A 19,283-nucleotide genomic window follows, 5' to 3' on the forward strand; every position below is an offset into this window, starting at 1 on the left:
AGCACAAGGAGTCAACTCAACTGATTGTTGCCAATGTTGCTGGGCATTTAGCTAGTTCTGTACCAGAAGGTACGTGATTCAAATCCCCCTGGGTTAGGCACACTGGTCTACGATGACAGTTTTACTAGCGATGCCATCCAAGAATGTGGGGAAACATCCCTTGAGTTTCCCCACAATGATTTCATTAGAAAAAGTAGATCAATCCACCCTATATGCATGCATGTATGTCCAGCAAGATAGAAATAGAAAATGGGTAGTTTATATGGAAATTGGAGTTTTTTTAATGTATCAACAAATTACAACAATGTTGTTAATGGAAAAATAAAGATATACAAACCTGAAAGAAAGCATTTTTCGCACTGTAGGTGCGCATGGCATATCCATAAATAATGAGTTTGTGAAAAATGCTATTCGTCTTCTTGCTTCTAGATTCATAGGTACATCCATAGCAGATTCCTTCACTGTCAAAAGCAAGTGAAGTCTTTTTACCTGTAGCATGTCACAAAAATGCAATTAGCACTGTTGTGGCATATCATTAAAGTGCAATTAGAATGTGTGGCATTTCACAGATGGAAAATTTCTTCACCGTTAACAGCAACTAAAGCCAAAATACTTGTGGCATAACACAGAAATGTAATTTGCACTAGAAAATTTTCCTCAGATACCCCCGAATGAAAGTTAAATACAGCAGTAATTCTTATGAGACAAAAATTACACACCTGCTCAATCCACGGGGCTGTTGCTGGTGGTGGAAAGACAACAGCAGGTTTGGGTTCTGTAACAGCAAACAGCTGTCTATTTGTCTGGGGTGAATGAATGAAGTCATCACTTCCATTCTGGCCAGACTCCAGAAGTTCTCTAACAGGAGCAAGAAATAAAAAACTTTAGAAAAAATTCTGATTGCAAGCTCAACTTTAAGTTTGCTACATATGCATCTAGTGGATTAGATGAGAATTTTTTTTGTCCACTTTCCACAACAAACCAATGACGTCACTTCTCACCTAATCTCATTAACCATCATATCACGTGTCACCACTTCTAGCAAATCTTGAAGTAGCAATACCACATTGTCACGCATCGATTCTTCACCTGTCTTCTGCATTACACAGTTGTTTTAGATATCCCTGCAAAGAGAATATGCAAGATGTGTAAAAAAAAACATAAAAGTGGAGGTGCTTTCAAGCTAAACTTACCAATATTTCTACAAGCTCCACAAATTTCCTATAGATTATGGGCAAAGCGCTCATTCTGAAGTTGGCTAAAAGTGCATTCTTTGATATATTAGCCTCAACTTCCTTTATTATTATTTCTGTTATCCTATTAAAAATAAGGAAACATTAGACACCCCAAATTTTCAACTGAGTTTTAATTTATAAACCTTAAGATATTTCAGTTCCCTAATGCAATCTTGCGATAGAAGCAGAGAATTCTTCTCATAAAAACAAATCAACCAATATGGACAGAAAACACGTATGCGAATCATGAAGCGGAATTAAGATCGAAGAAATAATGTTCACAGCTGTTCTCCTCAAGCCAATTAAACTGAAAATATGACTTGTATTTAAACTGTCTTCCTATAACCCTTACCTTTTCTCATTTACACCAACAATTAGTACCCTCAAAACATGTTTGAATGATTCATAACATTCAAGAACTGCACATTTCATGTACTCATCAGCACATATCCGTTTCCAGAGATCTGCATCTTTAGCTTTAAATTGAGCTGCCATATCCAATGCTATTGGAATCTGCATGTTCAGCAGATTGCACGTTTTCAGGAATGAGGCAAACATATCTTTTTAAATAAAGTAATTTATAATTAACGGACTAAGAACCTTGCTCGCAAGTAAAAATGGTGGCCATTGTATTAGCTTCAGGCTTGGATCTGATGAATATGGAACAAGTAAAAGATCCATTTCTCTGCATGCATGTGAACTACCTCAACATTAATTGCACAGAAGATCTATATGGACTTTGGAAAGTATAAGCAGGATATGCGTATGGAAAACTTTTATAAGCTGATATGTAAAAATTATATATTGTTATCTCTTATCCAGTAATCAAATTTTATTGCCTGTTGCTTATGAGGTCTTCCTCACGAAAACTAGAAATAACTTCATTCCACAGTTGTGCAAACTTGGCAGCTTCTGTCCTCCTGCTTGGAGAAACCTGAACGGCAACAGTGGATATATAAGATTTACAATCAATTTAGTAGAAAGTGTTGTTGAAAGACAATATTTTGATAAAATTCAAAGTGATTTTCAATGCAAAAAATTGGGAGGAAGTGTGACAATTTGCTTAACCTCTTCAAAACGCCGAGCAAGAGAAAATCCTTTACGTAGTGGCCTTTCAGATGGCACTAAATTAGCATTGAAAGCACCAGGTAAAGAGTGAAACCTTGATCTCAACATGCTCAGAGTCCGAATCTGTGGTCAAGAAGATAACTGAGAGATGTACATTGAAATTCTTCTACAAAACCCAGAAAATTACCTGATAATTTTCTTGTTGAAAGTTACAAATAAGATATGTTTATTCTTCATCACAAGTTTGGTATTTTTTCATGGCATTGTAACAAGAATAGATGTTAAATTGTCGATATGCTAAGGGAATAATAATAACAAAAGTTGTTGCCAAAGATAATGGGATGGCTAGATACTGAGTGAATTGTAAAGGCATGATGCTACAGAGCTAGTTGCTGATTCGATCCAGGAGGTATAGGGTTTAAATCTTCACTTCTTTTAAGAAATGCGAAGTACAAGGAATGGCCTCTTTCAGGCAGGTTGTTCCACGATGCTGGTCTAAATGATCTAGTCCAAGGATCAAAAATATTCTGAAGCAGATGAGGACTAAAAGAGGTACACAATCCAGGGCCTAGTGCTCCCAACAAGGTCAAAAGGATGCTGCAAAAATTAACTCAACCTGTTTTGCAAAGCATTTATCTTTCTTATGCAAATATGCATTAATCTGTAACGGCCAAATAGCTGTAAAGTGTATGGTTTCTGCACGTTGTACTGACCATACACATATCTCACTGGATATTGTTGATGTGCTGGGTTTCCATGGTGGATTAGCTACACAAGAGATACCCTAGGACAACACCAAGGTCCTCGTATCCATCTTAGAACTGGCTCACAATGTGCTGAAGCCCCCTTCCAAGTGCCCTTATTTGATCTAGATGTGTGATTGTGGTTTCTAAGTTGCTATCATGGGGTCCAAATTCACCTTTTCCCCTCATTGGTGGGCATGTTTTGCTACGGTAGGTGCATTGACCAACCCATTTGGGTCTCTCCCGTGCTAATTAGGATCTCTCTAGGGCCTCATATACAAGATGGGTTCTTAGTTAGCTGAGGATCCTCCCTTGGGTACCCAAATGTCCCTAATCCATCAAGGCATGCTCGTAGCTTAGATTTTGGATTTTTAAGTATAATTTTATCATATTTGTTGTCACAAACTGTTTAGTGGAATATCCATGACAATTTGCAAATCATATACGTATCAAAGCCAAGTTTCTTTGGTTATATTGTGGAGATTTGAAGGCAATTTAGATCAACTAAACCAAAAGTCATAAAACCCTCGTTATGCTTGATAAATCTGTGAATAATCCTCATAATCCTACAGAGGAGAGGTTTTGTGAATGGAAGCACAAGTTGCAAATATAAACCATAACGTGAATCTCCTCATGGTGGCCTTGTCCAATAAGCTTGGGCTATTTGGATAAGAAGTGAGTTCTAACGCAAAGGTTTGATTATAGGGTAGATCAATAGATCGAGAAAAAATAGAGAACGGACCAAATAAAGGACGTGAAAAAGATCAACCCGTTTTGAGTGACATAAATCATTTAGAGTCCCTATTCAAGCTATACCAAGGTGAAATCGATGCTCTGAAGCTAAATAGTTGGTTGCAACAATTAAAATTTTAATTTAGTGTTCATGACGTAGAGGAAGAACAAAAGATTTCATTTGTGAGACTAAAATTAGGGGGCCATGCCCTGACTTGGTGGGAAAGCCACATAGAGACCTTGAGGTTGAAGGGAGATCCTCGAGTGACTAAGTGGGAGGAATTTAAAACCCTCATAAAGTCACAATTTTACCCTATCAGATATGTAGAGGACTAGTGGATTTAGTGGCGCACTTCTTCAGACAAAAGCAAGGGCAGAGTGTACAACAATACACCATAGAATATAGAAATATGGCCATAATGTTGGGTGTCTCCCCAAATGTACTCCTCAAGTGTTCGGGGGTCTACAAAGCCATCTATGGAAGCAAGTGATGTTGTTCAAGCCCAGATCGGTGGACGAGACTTGTGTACAAGCACAATAGTTGGAGAACGTAAGCTTGAAGAAAGGGGAATCAAGTGGATCAAAGAAAAAGGAGCACCAGGATGCTTCAGAGGAGGGGAAGAAGAAGTGAAAAGAGGGAAAAGATAAAAAGACGACAGTTACAACACACCAATGCAAAGATCCTAGCAACCACTATAGCATTGATGGTCATACAAAGGAGAAGTGCTAGAAGTTGCATCTGAATCTTAACTTAAAGAACAAAGAGAAATATAATAAGAAAAGGAATCTCATGGCCACTAACTCAAGAAACTAGGTTGAAAGCAACTCAGACGTGGATGAAAAGATCATCTATACATTGGTACAGAAGGAGGTGAATTTGAGTAGCCTTCAGCAATAGGAAGAGAATGAAAATATCAGGCCCTTCCTTATAAAGATACAGGTGAAAAGAAAAAAAATTGACGCTTTGTTTGACTCAAGATCATAGGTGAATCTCATTGCATAGATATGGTAAAAAAATTGGGGTTGGAAGTTCTTGATCATCCAATCCCATATCCATTGGGATGGGTACATAAGGATGCAAAAATTAAGGTACAAAATAGTGAAAAATTAGATTTTCTATTAGTGTTGATTTATATATGAAGTAGAACTAAATGTAGTTCCTCTTGATGTATGTGGAATGGTGTTTGGAAGTCCCTACATGTACATGATGGATACAATATTCGTGCAAAGAGACAACTAGTATTAGCTCATCAAAGATGGAAAATCGTTCACCATCAATGCACACAAAGGCTAGTTGAAAATCTCACTAGTAAGTGCCAACCAAACCAAGAAACTGATCAGTTCTAGCAAGAAGTATGTTTTACTATTTTTAAGAGAAATTCGGGGTGTGAAAGAGTTAGTAAGAGCAAAGGAATCCCTGGAGGGGTGTACTAAGAAATAGAAACAACAACTAGAAGAATTGCTATAAGCATATAGGGATGTGTTCCAAGAGCCTTAAGGGATACCACCCAAGAGGGAAGTGGAACAAGAGATTTAGCTTTTGTCAGAATCCTCATTGCCAAACATTGGGCTATACAGGAAATCCAATCCCATATCCATTGGGATGGGTAAATAAGGATGCAAAAATGAAGGTAACAAAATAGTGCAAAATTAGATTTGCGATTAGTGCTGATTTTATATATGAAGTAGAACTAGATGTAGTTCCTCTTGATGTATGTGGAGTGGTGTTTGGAAGTCCCTACATGTACATGCTGGATGCAATATTCATGCAAAGAGCTATTGGAATTAATGGTGAAAGCTAAAGTTAGATTACTGCTATGATGATGATAGAATTGAGACTCTATCTTAGGTCTCAAATCCTACTATCTAGGGAGTGGTTGAAACCACCCTAATTGTGAGAAAGCCTATATGTACTAGGTTGTTCTCCTGATTGAATAATTGTGTATTGTGTGTGTATGAGTGTTTATACACTCTTCAGGTATCTCACCTGGAGAGCCATTTAGGTAATAAACTCTATTTTTATCATGGTATCAGAGCTATAAGACAGAGGGACATGTACGCTGTAGAGGATTTGAAAGGCGTGACTAAGGCAACGTCGTCGTGTGGTTTGGAGGGCCAATCGCACCGATCCACTATAGCTCTTCCATACATTTTCATTTTATGGTTCGTCACAGCTAACTTGTGTACACTCGCAAAGAACTTCGCGAACCCGTGGTGATAAATCGTGTCGATCCTCTAAGTCCCGCTGCCGTCTGAGGAGGCCTCGTTGGATGCCTGGAGGTGTGAGCTGCGTGGAAGCAGCGTGTAGACAAACATTAAAAGGTGTGGTAAACACTTGTGCCTGCGCAGATAGGAATCTGTTTCTGCTCCGGGAGGAAGAAGCCACTCTAACACCCGCCTCTGGCACGATCAATCTGGAAGAGGTGGGATCCGACGTCCATTGATGATATGCACGCCTTATGTCTCTAAGTTGTGCAAGCGTGAAAATTCTGGAAAGGAGCAGACATGAAAACAACAAGAGAACCCATGTCAACCATTTGTAAATCATGATTCCCATGAACCCTGTCGTATCCCCCATAGCAAAAGACCTCTCCTCCTTCGTCGAAGCTGCATTTGTCTTACAACTAGTTTTTGCTTTGATTTTATTTATGTGGTTTACCCTCGAATTCATGGACGGAGGCACAAGTGCGGGTGTATGGCAGACATGAATCCTACCAGAAACTGGAGTCACTGTCTGCGTGCATTGGAGTGGACAGGCCGTGTGGTGGAGGTCATTGACCAGCGGACTGCCATGGAGACCTGGTGGATTGGAGTGGATCCACTGCGGGTTGGTTGTCATAAACGCAACCGTTAAGGAATCGGTGGCTGTGAGGGCTACCTGGTAGCTGCGTGGTGGCTGTGTATGTATGCTGGTGAGGATTGCACTTAGGCCGCATACAAGAGTCTCCCACCAAGAGGGATTAGTTTGGACAGAAGGATTCAAACCAACCCAGGCCGACAGAATAGAGGAGGCTGGTTTTTGTTCTCTGCGTCTTGGCTGGCTGTGAGGAGATCAACAACAATGAAAAATTGCCATTGAAGCCAAGGAGGCTCTGTCGTTTGGCTGCGTGGAGAAGGGCGCTGGATCCTGTGTGGAAGCAGAGGGCGTTGGATCTGCATTGAAAAGGAGGTAGTTGCGTGGAGAGCTGTCAAAGTAACGCCAGCAGAGCTGCAAGGAGTAGGTTGCAGCAACATTCAGGAGGCCGCGTGATTGGAGGAAGCCCGTTGGACCTGCGTTTAATCGGGAAAATCGAACAAATTGGCCGTCTTGGTGAATTTGGTTGGTGAAAACTGAATGTGCCATTTTTTTTACTTCTTGTGGTGGTCCCTTAATTGCGGTGGTCAGATAATTAAAGGTTTTTTTTTTAAAGCTTTAATTAAAAAAAATTGAGTTCTTTTAATTGAAGGGCTTTCATTATTTGAATGAGTTATTATTTGATATAAGGGGAACATTTGGATAGCAACGATCAGGTATTGTTGCCAGTAGATTTATCTTGGAAATTTTATTGTTTTGAGTAACCTAGAAGGTGCAGGTTGTGGAGATCTGAAAACCAAATGGGAAAATTTTCTTCTAAATTATTATATGCCACAATGAAAATGTGAAAGTTCTTGCTGATTTGAACCCATCTTCAGAAATATGTGCATTAGAATTAGATATTGAGAACGTTTCTAGCTTGTGAGAGGTCGTGTAGTTGCTCGTCGCCAGAGACGAGGGCACTAACACCTTCATAGCACAAAAGCCACAGTCTAGAAAGTTCTACAACTGAAGAGCTGCCAAAGGGAGAAGTTTCCCGCCTGCGTGGTAACGGGGTTGTTGGAGCTCGAGGACCGTGTGGAGTAGAAAAGAAATCTTGAAGAGAGATAAGCCGGACTTTAAAAACATGTCTATATTTTTAGATATTTTTGATTCTAATGATGATGATTTTCTCATGTTCGCATTTGGAATTAGCATGGGTAGTATGTTCAAGTCAGAAGAAATTTCAGAAAAATGTGGTTCTGTTGATGACCACGAGAATCAAGAAGCACAGTCTGTTGTGCAAGATTCACGAGCTGATCTTCAAGAAGGGTGTGAAAAAGAACAAAGTGTTGGAGATCAATTGGATGAGCCACATGAAGCTGATTGCAAAGACATGGCAGAAGAAGACAAAGCTTGAGAGAATTTAAATTTAAATTGTGATGATCTCATTAATATTTTTGTGTGTGCAGACATTACATCAATGAATGATGAAGACATTATAGGTTACTTTCAGATGGTTGACACCAGAAATAGTGAGAGGGAAAATTCTCCTATCCAGCCTGTCACAATCTTGAGAAGGGCGAGAATAGAAATTAAAGCTTTCCATCACTGGGGAAGATATGAGGTGAAGGTACATCACTACCTCATGGCGAGGAAAGTAAAGATGAAGCCTCGACTCAAGATGAACAAGTATGGGCTCTGCTGCAAGAAGACAAAAATGAAAACCTTTGTTACCAAGTTGTTTCATGTTTTAATTGTAAGCCTAGCTGAGACTTAGACTAGCAGGCATATGTTATTGTTTAGTACCCTTTCTCCATTAAGCAGGAGTGTTGGAATTAATGGAGAAAGCTAAAGTTAGATTACTGTTATGATGATGATAGGATTGAGACTCTATATTAGGTCTCAGATCCTACTATCTAGGGAGTGGTTGAAACCACCCTGATTGTGAGAAAGCCTATATGTACTAGGTTGTTCTCCTAATTGAATAATTGTGTATTGTGTGTGTATGAGTGTTTATACACTCTCCAGGTATCTCACTTGGAGAGCCATTTAGGTAATAAACTATGTTTTTATCAAAAGCCAACTAGTATCGGCTCATCAAGGATGGAAAATTGTTCACCATCAATGCACACAAAGGCTAGTTGAAAATTTCGCTAGTAAGTGCCAACCAAGCCAAGAAACTGATCAGTTCTAGAAAGAAGCATGTTTCACTGTTTTGAAGAGAAATATAGTGTGTGAAAGAGTTCGTAAGAGCAAAAGAATCCCTGGAGGGGTGTACTAGGAAAAAGAAACAACAAATAGAAGAGTTGGTATAAGAATATAGGGATGTGTTACAAGAGCCTAAAGGGCTACCACCCAAGAGGGAAGTGGAGCACAAGATCTAGCATTTGTCTTACCAAACATTGGGCTATACAAGCAATCTATTGTAGAAGCAAGTGAGGGAAAAAAATAGTTGCAAAAACTACTGAACAAGGAGTCATTCAACCGAGTACATCACCATGTGGGTCACCCATCATCATTGTGCTAAAGAAGGATGGTATTTGGCGATGTGTATAGATTACAAGGCATTGAACAAAATTACGCTCAAGAACAGGTACCCCTTGCCCATATAGATGATCTGTTGGATTAGTTACAACAAGTGAAATACTTCACCAAGCTAGACTTAATGTTTGGATATTACCACAGTCAAGTGAGAGAAGAATATACCTAGAAGGTCGCCTTCCAAAACCAGGCAAGGTTTGTATGAGTGGTTAGTCATGCCATTTGGCCTTTGTAATGCACTAGCTACATTTATGAGGTTAATGAATGATATAATGCACTCTTTTATAGATTCATTTGTTATTGTCTATTTGGATGATATAATGGTATATAGTGCTATCTAGGAGGAGCACATCTCACATCTGATGCAAATGTTAGAGACATTAAAGAAGCACCAACTACTAGCAAACCTCAAGAAGTGTGATTTTGCACAACAATATTTGGTGTATTTGAGGTATGTGATAGGTGGAGGAGAGCTTAAGACAAATCTCGCCAAGATGGAGACCATCATGAAATGGTCAGTGCCTACTACTGTTTCTAAGGTTAGGAGTTTCAAAGGGATGACATAATACCTAAGGAAATTCATAGCTTCATTTTCAATAGTAGCAACACCAATCTGCGCCATAACAAGTGGCAAGAGTTTTCAGTGAAGAAAGGGTCAACAAAAGGCCTTTGAAGAGCTAAAGAAGAATATTAATCAAGCACTGATTTTGGCATCACTAGACTTGCAACAACCCTTCAAAGTGGAGACAAATGCAAGTGGGTATGCTATGGGAGTGGTCTTAATGCAGAGAGGAAGGCTTGTATGCTACCATTTTGAAGTATTTCATGGGTGACTTCTTAACTACCCTACCTACAACAAGGAGCTCTATGCTCTAGTGCAAGCTGTGAAAAAGTGGAAACACTATTTGATGGGAAAAGAAACTGAAATCCACACAGATCATGAGCCACTACAGCACTTGTAGGTCCAAAGTAAGCTACAACAGATCAGGCATTACAAATGATGGGGTTTCTACAACAGTTTCATTTAGTGATCAAATACAAGGGAAACACAAACAAGTTGGCCAACATGCTTTCAAGGCACCCACATCAAAGATCATAGCTTTGGTAACTTTAATGCACATGGATCTATTCACCCACGATGCATACAAAGATGCATCTTTAGAGGATGAAGACTTCAAGGAGGTGTTTCAACAGTTGCAAATCCAAAGTCATGTGCATGATGGTGACAACAATGTTGACTACCATCTCCAGGCTAAGTTACTCTACAGGCTAGATAAGTTATATGTTTCTAAAGGTGAGCAATTGTAGCTTATCACAAAGGCTCACACCTCCAAGGTTACTTGGCACTTTGGTGTAGGAAAAACAATGGCCGACTTGCAGTGGTATCTGTATTGGCCCAAGATGCAAGAACAAGTAGCTAAGTTCATAAGAGGACGCATGCTTTCTTGTACCAACAAGTCTAGTAACTGAAACACGATTTATATCATCCTAACATGTACCCACTCATCCTTGGGAAAGAATTTCCATGGAATTTGTAGGTGTACCAACAACCAAGAAGGGACATGACTACTTGTTCATGGTAGTTGATAAGTTCAACATGATGTGTTTTGATGCCCTGTAAAAAGACCATCACATTAGAGGAAATTTTAACTTAAAAGTGTGAATGAAATTTTCATGTAATTTTCATGTCATAATATGTAAACCAATCAAAATCCTTTTAATTTTAAAATGAGATACATGTGAATATTTTGGAGGGAAAAGAATAAAACTACTCTTTTTAATTGTACTGTTGGTTCATCTCCCTCTAGGTTTACTCAAATTTCAAGTGTAGACACTTTTTGGATACAAAATTAAATTTCACATCCAACAAGTACCCATTATGCATACTTTTGAGAAGACACGCGTTGATAAAAATTAAAGATACATTAAAAAAGAGTGTTAAAAACGTTTTTTAATGTATCTTCAATTTTTATCAATGTGGGTCTTCTCAAAAGTATGCATAATGGATACTTGTTGGATGTGGAATTTAATTCCACATCCAACGAGTTTGTACATTTGAAATTTGAGTAAACCTATAAGGAGATAAGGAAAAATACAATTAAAAAAAATAGTTTTTTCTTTTCCCTCCAAAATTCATAACTCTTATTTTTATTATTTTAACCATTATTTTATTATTTTTCCTTAGGAGGCCACTTTTAGGCCAAAATTTCCTATAATGGCCGGTAAAAAGTAGCAAACTTGTTCTTTGGAGAAGTCTAGGTGCACTATGCAATCCCAAGGAGCATCGTTTCCAATAGGGACACAAGATTTCTTAGTGCATTTTGGACTACACTGTGGGAGAAGAAGGACATGAAGTTGAAGAGGTCTACAACATTTCATCCACAGACATATGGGCAAACAAAAGTAGTCAACAAGACTTTGGTGCAACTTTTGAGGGGTTACAATCAAAAGCATTCAAAGACCTAGGATGAAAATATGGTATATATACAACACTCTTATAACAGAGCATTCCACACATCTACTGGTAAGTTTCCATTTGAAACTTGTTTTGGATATTTTCCACCTTCACCTTTGGATATTGCACATGGGAAACAAGGAGGAGCGAGGGAGATCTTATAGGGGGTTCCTTAAGGGCAAAAATATTTTTAGAAAAAATCAGGCAAGTCCATATACAGGTACATGAGAAAATACAGAAGTAATAGGAAAAATAGAAGGCTAGGTATGATCCACACAGAATAGAGAAGTTGTTCAAGGTGGGAAACATAGTATAGTTATAGTTGAACAAGAAGAGGCTACATGATCTTGGTAAGAAAATCAAGGATCTACAGTATGAGACCTTTAAGATACTGGAAAATGTAGGAGATAACATCTATTGACTCATCCTACCCCCATACATGCGCATTTACTCAATTGCGAATGTAGACAATTTGAAACTCTATGAGCCTTCCATGCTAGATGAGGAAGAGGAATAGGTCCTACCTTTTGCAGAGGGTTAGGCACCAGATACTCGGTAAGAGTTGGTAGATGATACAGTTTTGCAGAAGGGGTCCAGAAGTATAAGACAGGGGAAATGTGACCTTTGGCAGTTGGGGTTGAAAGGATAGGTTCTAGGAAAGGCTAAATGTTAAACCTGAGAGAAGATGGATGGAAAATTTTGTCACCTCATTTAGTTGAATCTTTTGGGGACCAAAATACTCTCAAAATGGGGGGGTGTGATCTGGATTAGATCATTATATTGTTTATGATCAATCTTGATGCTTTGAGTGGAAAACGTGGAGGAATCAGCTCATAGGACCATTTTTACTCATGGGACCCATTTTAACAAATTGGGGTCTAAAACCTTCAGGGAGCATTTTGAGGCATCAAACAATATTTTTTGGCGGTAAAACCTTGCACCTTTAGAGTGCACCATATTTTCGTATTCTACACACAAAGACCCTTTGAACAACACAAGAAACGCCTTAATCGAAGTGTTGACACCTAATCATAGGGGTTGGATGAACAATTGTAATTAGTGTAAATAAATAATAGAGAAAATGGAGAGTCATCGGGAGATGAACTGAACAGTCACTCCCTCTTGTATATAATAATGAACAACCTGAATGAATAATACAATTACATTTGAGGAGTTACCTCCTAGTCTAACATGGTATCAGAGCCAGCTCCATTTTTGGCATCCCTTTTTGCCCTTGTAACTCCCTTTTGCCATTTTTTTGCAGTCTGTCCTCTGCCCCTCTCCTTTGACAGAAAATCTGTCCTGCAATGCATAACCCTGGTGTCCCAAATCTCTGCGTGAAAGCTGTGAAAGATTAAACGCTGGTGCATTGAAGCCGAAGGAGTTGTCTGGTATATTTGTTGGTATTCTGTGGAGCTCGTTGATATATCAAGGTGAACGGTATGCCAACTCCTCTTTTTTAGACTGTGTGTTGTGTCATTGGCAGCACTATGTTGTTAGCATGACTATATGTTGGTTCATGGTTATGGGTATTGTGTTACACCACCCATACTGCCCAACTCCATTCCCATTCACATTTTTTTTTCGCATGTTATCTGCGAGTGTTAATACAGTTGCAGTTAATGCATTTCCGGTGTTAATAAGGTTGCGGTTGTTAATACAGCTCCACTTAACCATACTACACTTGTTCTCGCGCTGATACACAGTGAACCACGCTCCCATACCACGCTTGCTCCCACACTCATATACAGTGAACCACACTCCCAGTTGATTACGTTGGTGCAGTGGGCACCCAGTCATACACCTACAACAATCATACAACGTATGGTATGCGCCTCCCAGTCCCCGTTACAATAACGTATGGTATACACCTCTTGGAGCTTCAGCAAGATTCCTCTCACCAACCCCCTTTGAATACATTTTATCAAATGCATTGAAAATCCAACAATTTTGTTTCCACCTCCCTGGTTATTGTGTCATATTATGATTGACTGTTGTATTAATTGTTGCGCTATCACCTCCACGCTGTCCTATTAATTTCTGTGCCTCCACGTTGTCCCATTAATTCCTCTCCATATAGAGGTTAACGCTGCCATACCTCGTTGGTATACCTCTGTCCCATAAATATCAGATTACATTTTTTTTTTTTGCATTCTAACCACCAGAACTACATTTTTTTCCACCAAAAGTATTTTTTACAGTACAAATATTTTACAATGCATTCATTGATATCTATTGTGGGAGTGGTTCTCATCGGGAAGGAGAACTATCTAGAATGGTTGCGGAAAATCAAACACACTCTCATTTTTAATGAGATGTGGAAAGGAGTGTGTGTTGGAAACGGAGACAAAGAGCCAGAACAGCCTACCTCAGACAAGGAATTCGCCATTCGGGAAAATAAGAATAGCAAGGCTTATGCATTGATTTCAGCATCAGTAAATGAAGAGGTGAGTCGCCATATTTCGCCATTTTCAAATGCTTTCGAAGCCTTACAAAAACTGAACGAACTTTATGACTCACACTCTACACTTGAAGTTGTTCAACTCATGATTAAATTGTTCACCCTGGAATTACAAAATGATGATCCTCTTGCTCTTACATCAGAAGTAAAATCTATTATGCATGATATCAAAGTCACTAATGTTGAACTGGATATTCCTCTGATAGCTTTTCTCAAGGCACTTTATCCCACTTGCTCAAATTATCTTGACTCATTGCAAGCAAATGGAAACCTCAAAGATGTTACCTTTGACTCTCCCTTGTGAAAAAATTTGCTGAAAGAGAGAAAGCTTTTGGGAAGAAGACAACTCCTCAGTCTTGTGAAGAGGTTGTGTGCCTTGCACATAGAAAAAAGAATCTTTCTCAAGATTCTTCCAGAGGAAGAGGTGGTTGAAGAGGAAGAGGAAGAAATTTCAAAGGCAGGGGGGACACTCTCAAGGAGAAAAGTCAGATTTGCATTGCATATGCTGCAAAAGAGATGGATCACATGATGCATCCACATGCAAGTTGCCTTGGGACAGAATTGAGGAGGAAAGAAACCAACCTAAAGGTAAAACTAATGACAAGGAGAAAGGTAAAGCACCTGAACTATGTTGTGGCACACTCTAATATTGGAGTAAATGAAGACTTATTTAATGCTTCACTTGCTTCTTGGAAAAATGATTGGTTGCTTGATTCAGGAGCAACTTGCCACATGACTTTTAGAAGAGATTTTTTTGAAGAATTTACTGACAATGTTGATGGAGCAGTATACTTTGCAGACAAATCAAAACTCAAGCCATCAGGTCTTGGCACAATCAGGATTAAATTGCCTAGTCTTCCAGACTTTCTTCTACATCATGTTCTATATCTCCCATAGTTGAAGAGAAACTTGTTGTCCTTGGTCCACATCTGCCAGCAAGGACACTCCATTCATATGTTTGATGGAAAGCTTGAGGTAGAAAAGCATCAGACCACTCACTTGTCATGACCGGGATAGAAGAAGAAAGGCTTCTCAAGCTGCACAATGCAAAAACCTCTCATACAATTCTCATTATGAAGAAGGTACATTTCCATCAAGTTTATTATAGCATGCTAGATTTGGACACTTGAACAATGACAGCCGCCGCTTGTTGAAGAAAAATGGTGTTACTGGTTTGCCTACAATTCCTAGGAAACTTAAGCAATGTGATGCTTGCATTCTAGGAAAGCATAGCAAACAGTCTTTTCATGATTCACATTCCAGAGCACATAGAAAACTAGAACTCATTCATTCAGATTTATGTGGTCCAATGCATGTTCCTTCTGCAAATGGAAATAAATATATGATGACATTTATTGATGACTACACTAGAATGTGTTGGGTTTATTTATTGAAGAACAAATATGATGCTTTTCAAACATTCAAGAACTTTCATACATGGATTGAAAATGATGCACAATCTCATATTGGCTCTATTCGCATTGACAATGGAAAAGAATACACTTCAAATGAATTTGAAAACTATCTTGCCAACATGGGATCAAACATCAAACAATTGTGCCTTATAATCCCCAACAGAAGGGAGTCGCTGAAAGAATGAATGGGACAATCTTAAATATGGTGTGCTCCATGATGTTTTACAAAAATTAAAAATTGATGTTTTGGGTTGATGCAGTTCTATGTGTTGTATATGTAAAGAATAGATGTCCATCTAATGCTATTAGAAAGAAGACTCCTTATGAAATGTGGTATGTATACATTCCTTTCGTAAAGCATCTCAGGGTCTTTGGTTCCACATGTTATGCCTTGATACCAAAGGTACATAGAAAAAAACTTGGTGCAAGATGTCATAAGTGTATCTTCCCGGGGTATTCAAACACCTCCAAAGCATACTACCTCTATGATGAATTCAATAAAAAGTTTGTTGTATCTAAAGATGTAATCTTTCTTGAATCATCCAAAACTGACAATGTTGTTGAGCGGCAACTTGATAGCTTAGATAGATTCGTAAATGCAAAATCATTTCAAGAATTTGATAATCAGATTCCACATCTTGAAGGGGGGATTCCTATACTAGATCAACTTGTGGAATCTTCTTTTGAAACACTCTCTCCCCCACAAGAAACTCCAACAATGGATAATACTTTGAGTGATGTGATTGAAAAAATTGGGAGACTCAATCTTGATTCAGTCCCAACTCAATCAAAGGAGCAGCCTGGACCATCTCAGAAAGGCCCCCCAAAGTGGCTGACAAAGACACTTGAAAGTGTTCATCCTGATGAGATTGGAAGACTAGAAATTCAAAACGGTAAAATGGAGGTGATGTAGATGACTCTGATTCACTTGTTGATATGGATGTTTCTTATGATTGTGAATTGAATTTATCTACAGATTTTGAACGAACATCCTTCAAAAAAGTTGCTTCTCATGATGAATGGAAAGAAGCAATGCAAAAGGAGTATGATGCCTTGATAAAGAATGGCACGTGGAAGCTAGTTGATCCTCCATTGGGAACCAAACCAATTGGCTGCAAGTGGGTCTACAAGAACAAGTATGAAGTTGATGGCTCACTTGACAAGCACAAAGCCAGGCTTGTGGAAAAAGGTTTTGCACAGAAGGAAGGGGTCAATTATGAGGAGACTTTTGCCCCCATAGCAAAATGGGCTACCATCCGGACACTCTTTGCCCTAGCAGCTCAGAACGGTTGGAAAGTCCATCAAATGGATGTAAAAATGGCTTTCTTGAATGGAGATCTAAAAGAGAATGTTTTTATGTCCTAGCCTGAAGGATTTGCTGTGAAAGGACATGAACATAAAGTATGCAAACTTGTGAAATCCTTGTATGGCCTCAAACAAGCACCGCGAGCCTGGTATGAAAAAATAACTGAGCATCTTCTGAAACTCAATTTCAAACATTATGATCTTGATGATGCAACTTTGTTTGTCAAGAAGGTTGGCAAAACAATTGTATATCTTGTGGTATATGTAGATCTTTTGATGACAGGGAACAATGAGAGCTACATTGCATCCATAAAGAAGGAATTGAGGAAAGGTTTTGAAATGACTGATTTGGGCTATGTTCATTACTATCTTGGTATTGAAGTAACTCAACATCCGAAGTCCATATTCCTTTCTCAAAAAAATTACATTGGAGATTTGTTGAACAGGTTTGGCATGAGTGAATGCAATCCTTCGACTACTCTAATGGAACAAAACTTAAAGCTCACGTCCATTGAAGGAAAAGAATTTGAGGATGCAACAAAGTATAGACAGCTTGTAGGAAGTCTCTACTACCTAACTACTATTAGACCAGACATTTCGTTTGTTGTTGGAATCCTCTCCAGGTTTATGCAAAAGCCTTGTGAGGGACATTGGTCTGCTACAAAAAAAGTTCTAAAGTACTTGAAGGGAACTCAAGACTTTGGAATCAAGTATACACAGGTGGGCGACTTCAGCTTGATTGGATACTCTGATTCAGACTTCGATGGAGATAAAGAAACTGGGGTATCTACTTCAGGTTATGCTATGAGTCTTGGATCAGGAGTTGTGTCCTGGAGATCACGCAAACAATCAGTTCTAGCAGATTCCACAATAGAGGAAGAATATGTGGCAACAGCCAAGGCAACAAAAGAAATAGTGTGGCTCAGAAAAATTCTTGAAGATTTGCAGGTAAAACAAGTACAATCGACTCCACTCATGATTGACAATACCTCAGCAATAAAGTTGGCCAAGAACCCAAAGTTCCATGATCGAACGAAGCACATCAATACAAAATATCATTTGATTCAACATCGTGTTGAGGCCAAAACAATCCATCTTCGCCATTGTTCCACTAATGAGCAGATTGCAGACATCTTCACCAAAGCGCTTGGAAGAGAAAAGCTTGAAAGATTCAGAATGATGCTTGGACTCACCAACATCCCTTCATATTAAGGGGGGGGATGTTGACACCTAATCATAGGGATTGGGTGAACACCTGTAATTAGTGTAAATAAATAATAGAGGAAATGGAGAGTCATCGGGAGATGAACTGAATAGTCACTCCCTCTTTATATAATAATGAATAACCTGAATGAATAATACAATTACATTTGAGGAGTTACCTCCTAGTCTGACACGGAGTCTGTATGCAAAATTTATGCCATTCAAAAGTTGACCTTCCTGTTTCGACCACCATAATTCGAGGGGTCCCATGACAACCCCCATTCTCCTCTAAGGGTTGAGTTCTTGTAGCCGAGTTCTTATGTGGGAGGCATGATTTCCTTAGGAGGTTGAGTTTATTATTTGTAGATCATTGGAAGGCCAAGTTGCAAGTTGAGTTTATTAATGTAGAGCAAGTCGAGTCACCACTTATTTGTAGGCCTAGATGAACACTCTAGAGGCCGAGTTTGTTTTTCGTCTTTGCAAGATGAGTTCATCATCATTTGGTAGCCCAAATTCACCTTCAACTTAGGCCAAAATCTCTAGTTAGAGGCTGAATTCTTTAAAGCTATGTTCTTCATCTTGGAGGCTGGTCTATCTATTTTATATAGGTCGAATTGTTGTAGAAGCCAAAGATCTTTGTGGAGGTTGAGTTTATTACTTTAAAGGACAAGTTATTGGAGCAATCAAGTTCTTTTGAGGAAGAAATTATCTTATGGAGGGCCGAGTTAATACCTCCAATCTAGCACTATTCTTAGCCATCTATTCAGCTCCATTTTGCTCCCTTGACCTCCTTTCTTTGTCCTTCAAGGGTCAATCCTGAGCATACACAAATCTGCCTCTCCTAGCAGTCTTCTTTGTCCTTCAAGAGACTATACTTAGGGCTCCTTTGAGCACCTACTTGCTACCTTCCAACAACCTTGAGACACCCAACCAAGTCTTGTCCAATCTGGACCTATCCTCTAGCAACAAATCAACCTTATACACATCAATACATACCTTGTTCTAGGTTTGTCCTTCCTGCTTTAGGTTTCGGCCTGGTTAGGGTTGATGTCAGCCTATTTCAACACCTTATTTCTCCTCCCAAAACCTTCTCCACAGCTGTGACTCCCTTCCTTCTTGCTTCTTCTCCTACTTGCTACCTTCTTAGAGTAACACCAGCCCTGTTTTAGGCCTCACGACACCTTCCCAAGCTAGGGTACAAGGATCAACCCTATCTCCAATGATTACAGAGGATGCAGCCTACAAATAGAGGTTTTCCCACACACAAAATACATCAAAAAGCCCAGAACTTGTCCACAATAACTTAGATGTTGCTCCTGATCTATGTGGCCCTCAAACAGTCATAAAAG

General features: G+C 39.0%; 1 protein-coding gene across 1 annotated transcript in view; it reads right to left on the reverse strand.

Annotated features, from left to right (window-relative positions):
- LOC149262823 (callose synthase 5-like) overlaps positions 1–19,283 on the reverse strand; it is an 82,994-nt gene that overhangs the window by 5,535 nt on the left and 58,176 nt on the right. The window contains exons 22-29 of the mRNA XM_089425310.1: positions 2,304–2,426; positions 2,075–2,169; positions 1,836–1,920; positions 1,588–1,748; positions 1,194–1,317; positions 1,002–1,096; positions 720–858; positions 338–489 (exon numbers count right to left, since the gene is read on the reverse strand). Of these exons, the coding sequence (XP_089281436.1) occupies positions 338–489; positions 720–858; positions 1,002–1,096; positions 1,194–1,317; positions 1,588–1,748; positions 1,836–1,920; positions 2,075–2,169; positions 2,304–2,426 (974 nt within the window). The remainder of the gene's footprint in view (positions 1–337; positions 490–719; positions 859–1,001; positions 1,097–1,193; positions 1,318–1,587; positions 1,749–1,835; positions 1,921–2,074; positions 2,170–2,303; positions 2,427–19,283) is intronic.

The sequence above is a fragment of the Pinus tabuliformis genome, chromosome 6, assembly GCF_031772625.1.
Source record: "Pinus tabuliformis cultivar Carrire ecotype Pingquan chromosome 6, CPIR1, whole genome shotgun sequence".
Taxonomy (NCBI): domain Eukaryota; kingdom Viridiplantae; phylum Streptophyta; class Pinopsida; order Pinales; family Pinaceae; genus Pinus; species Pinus tabuliformis.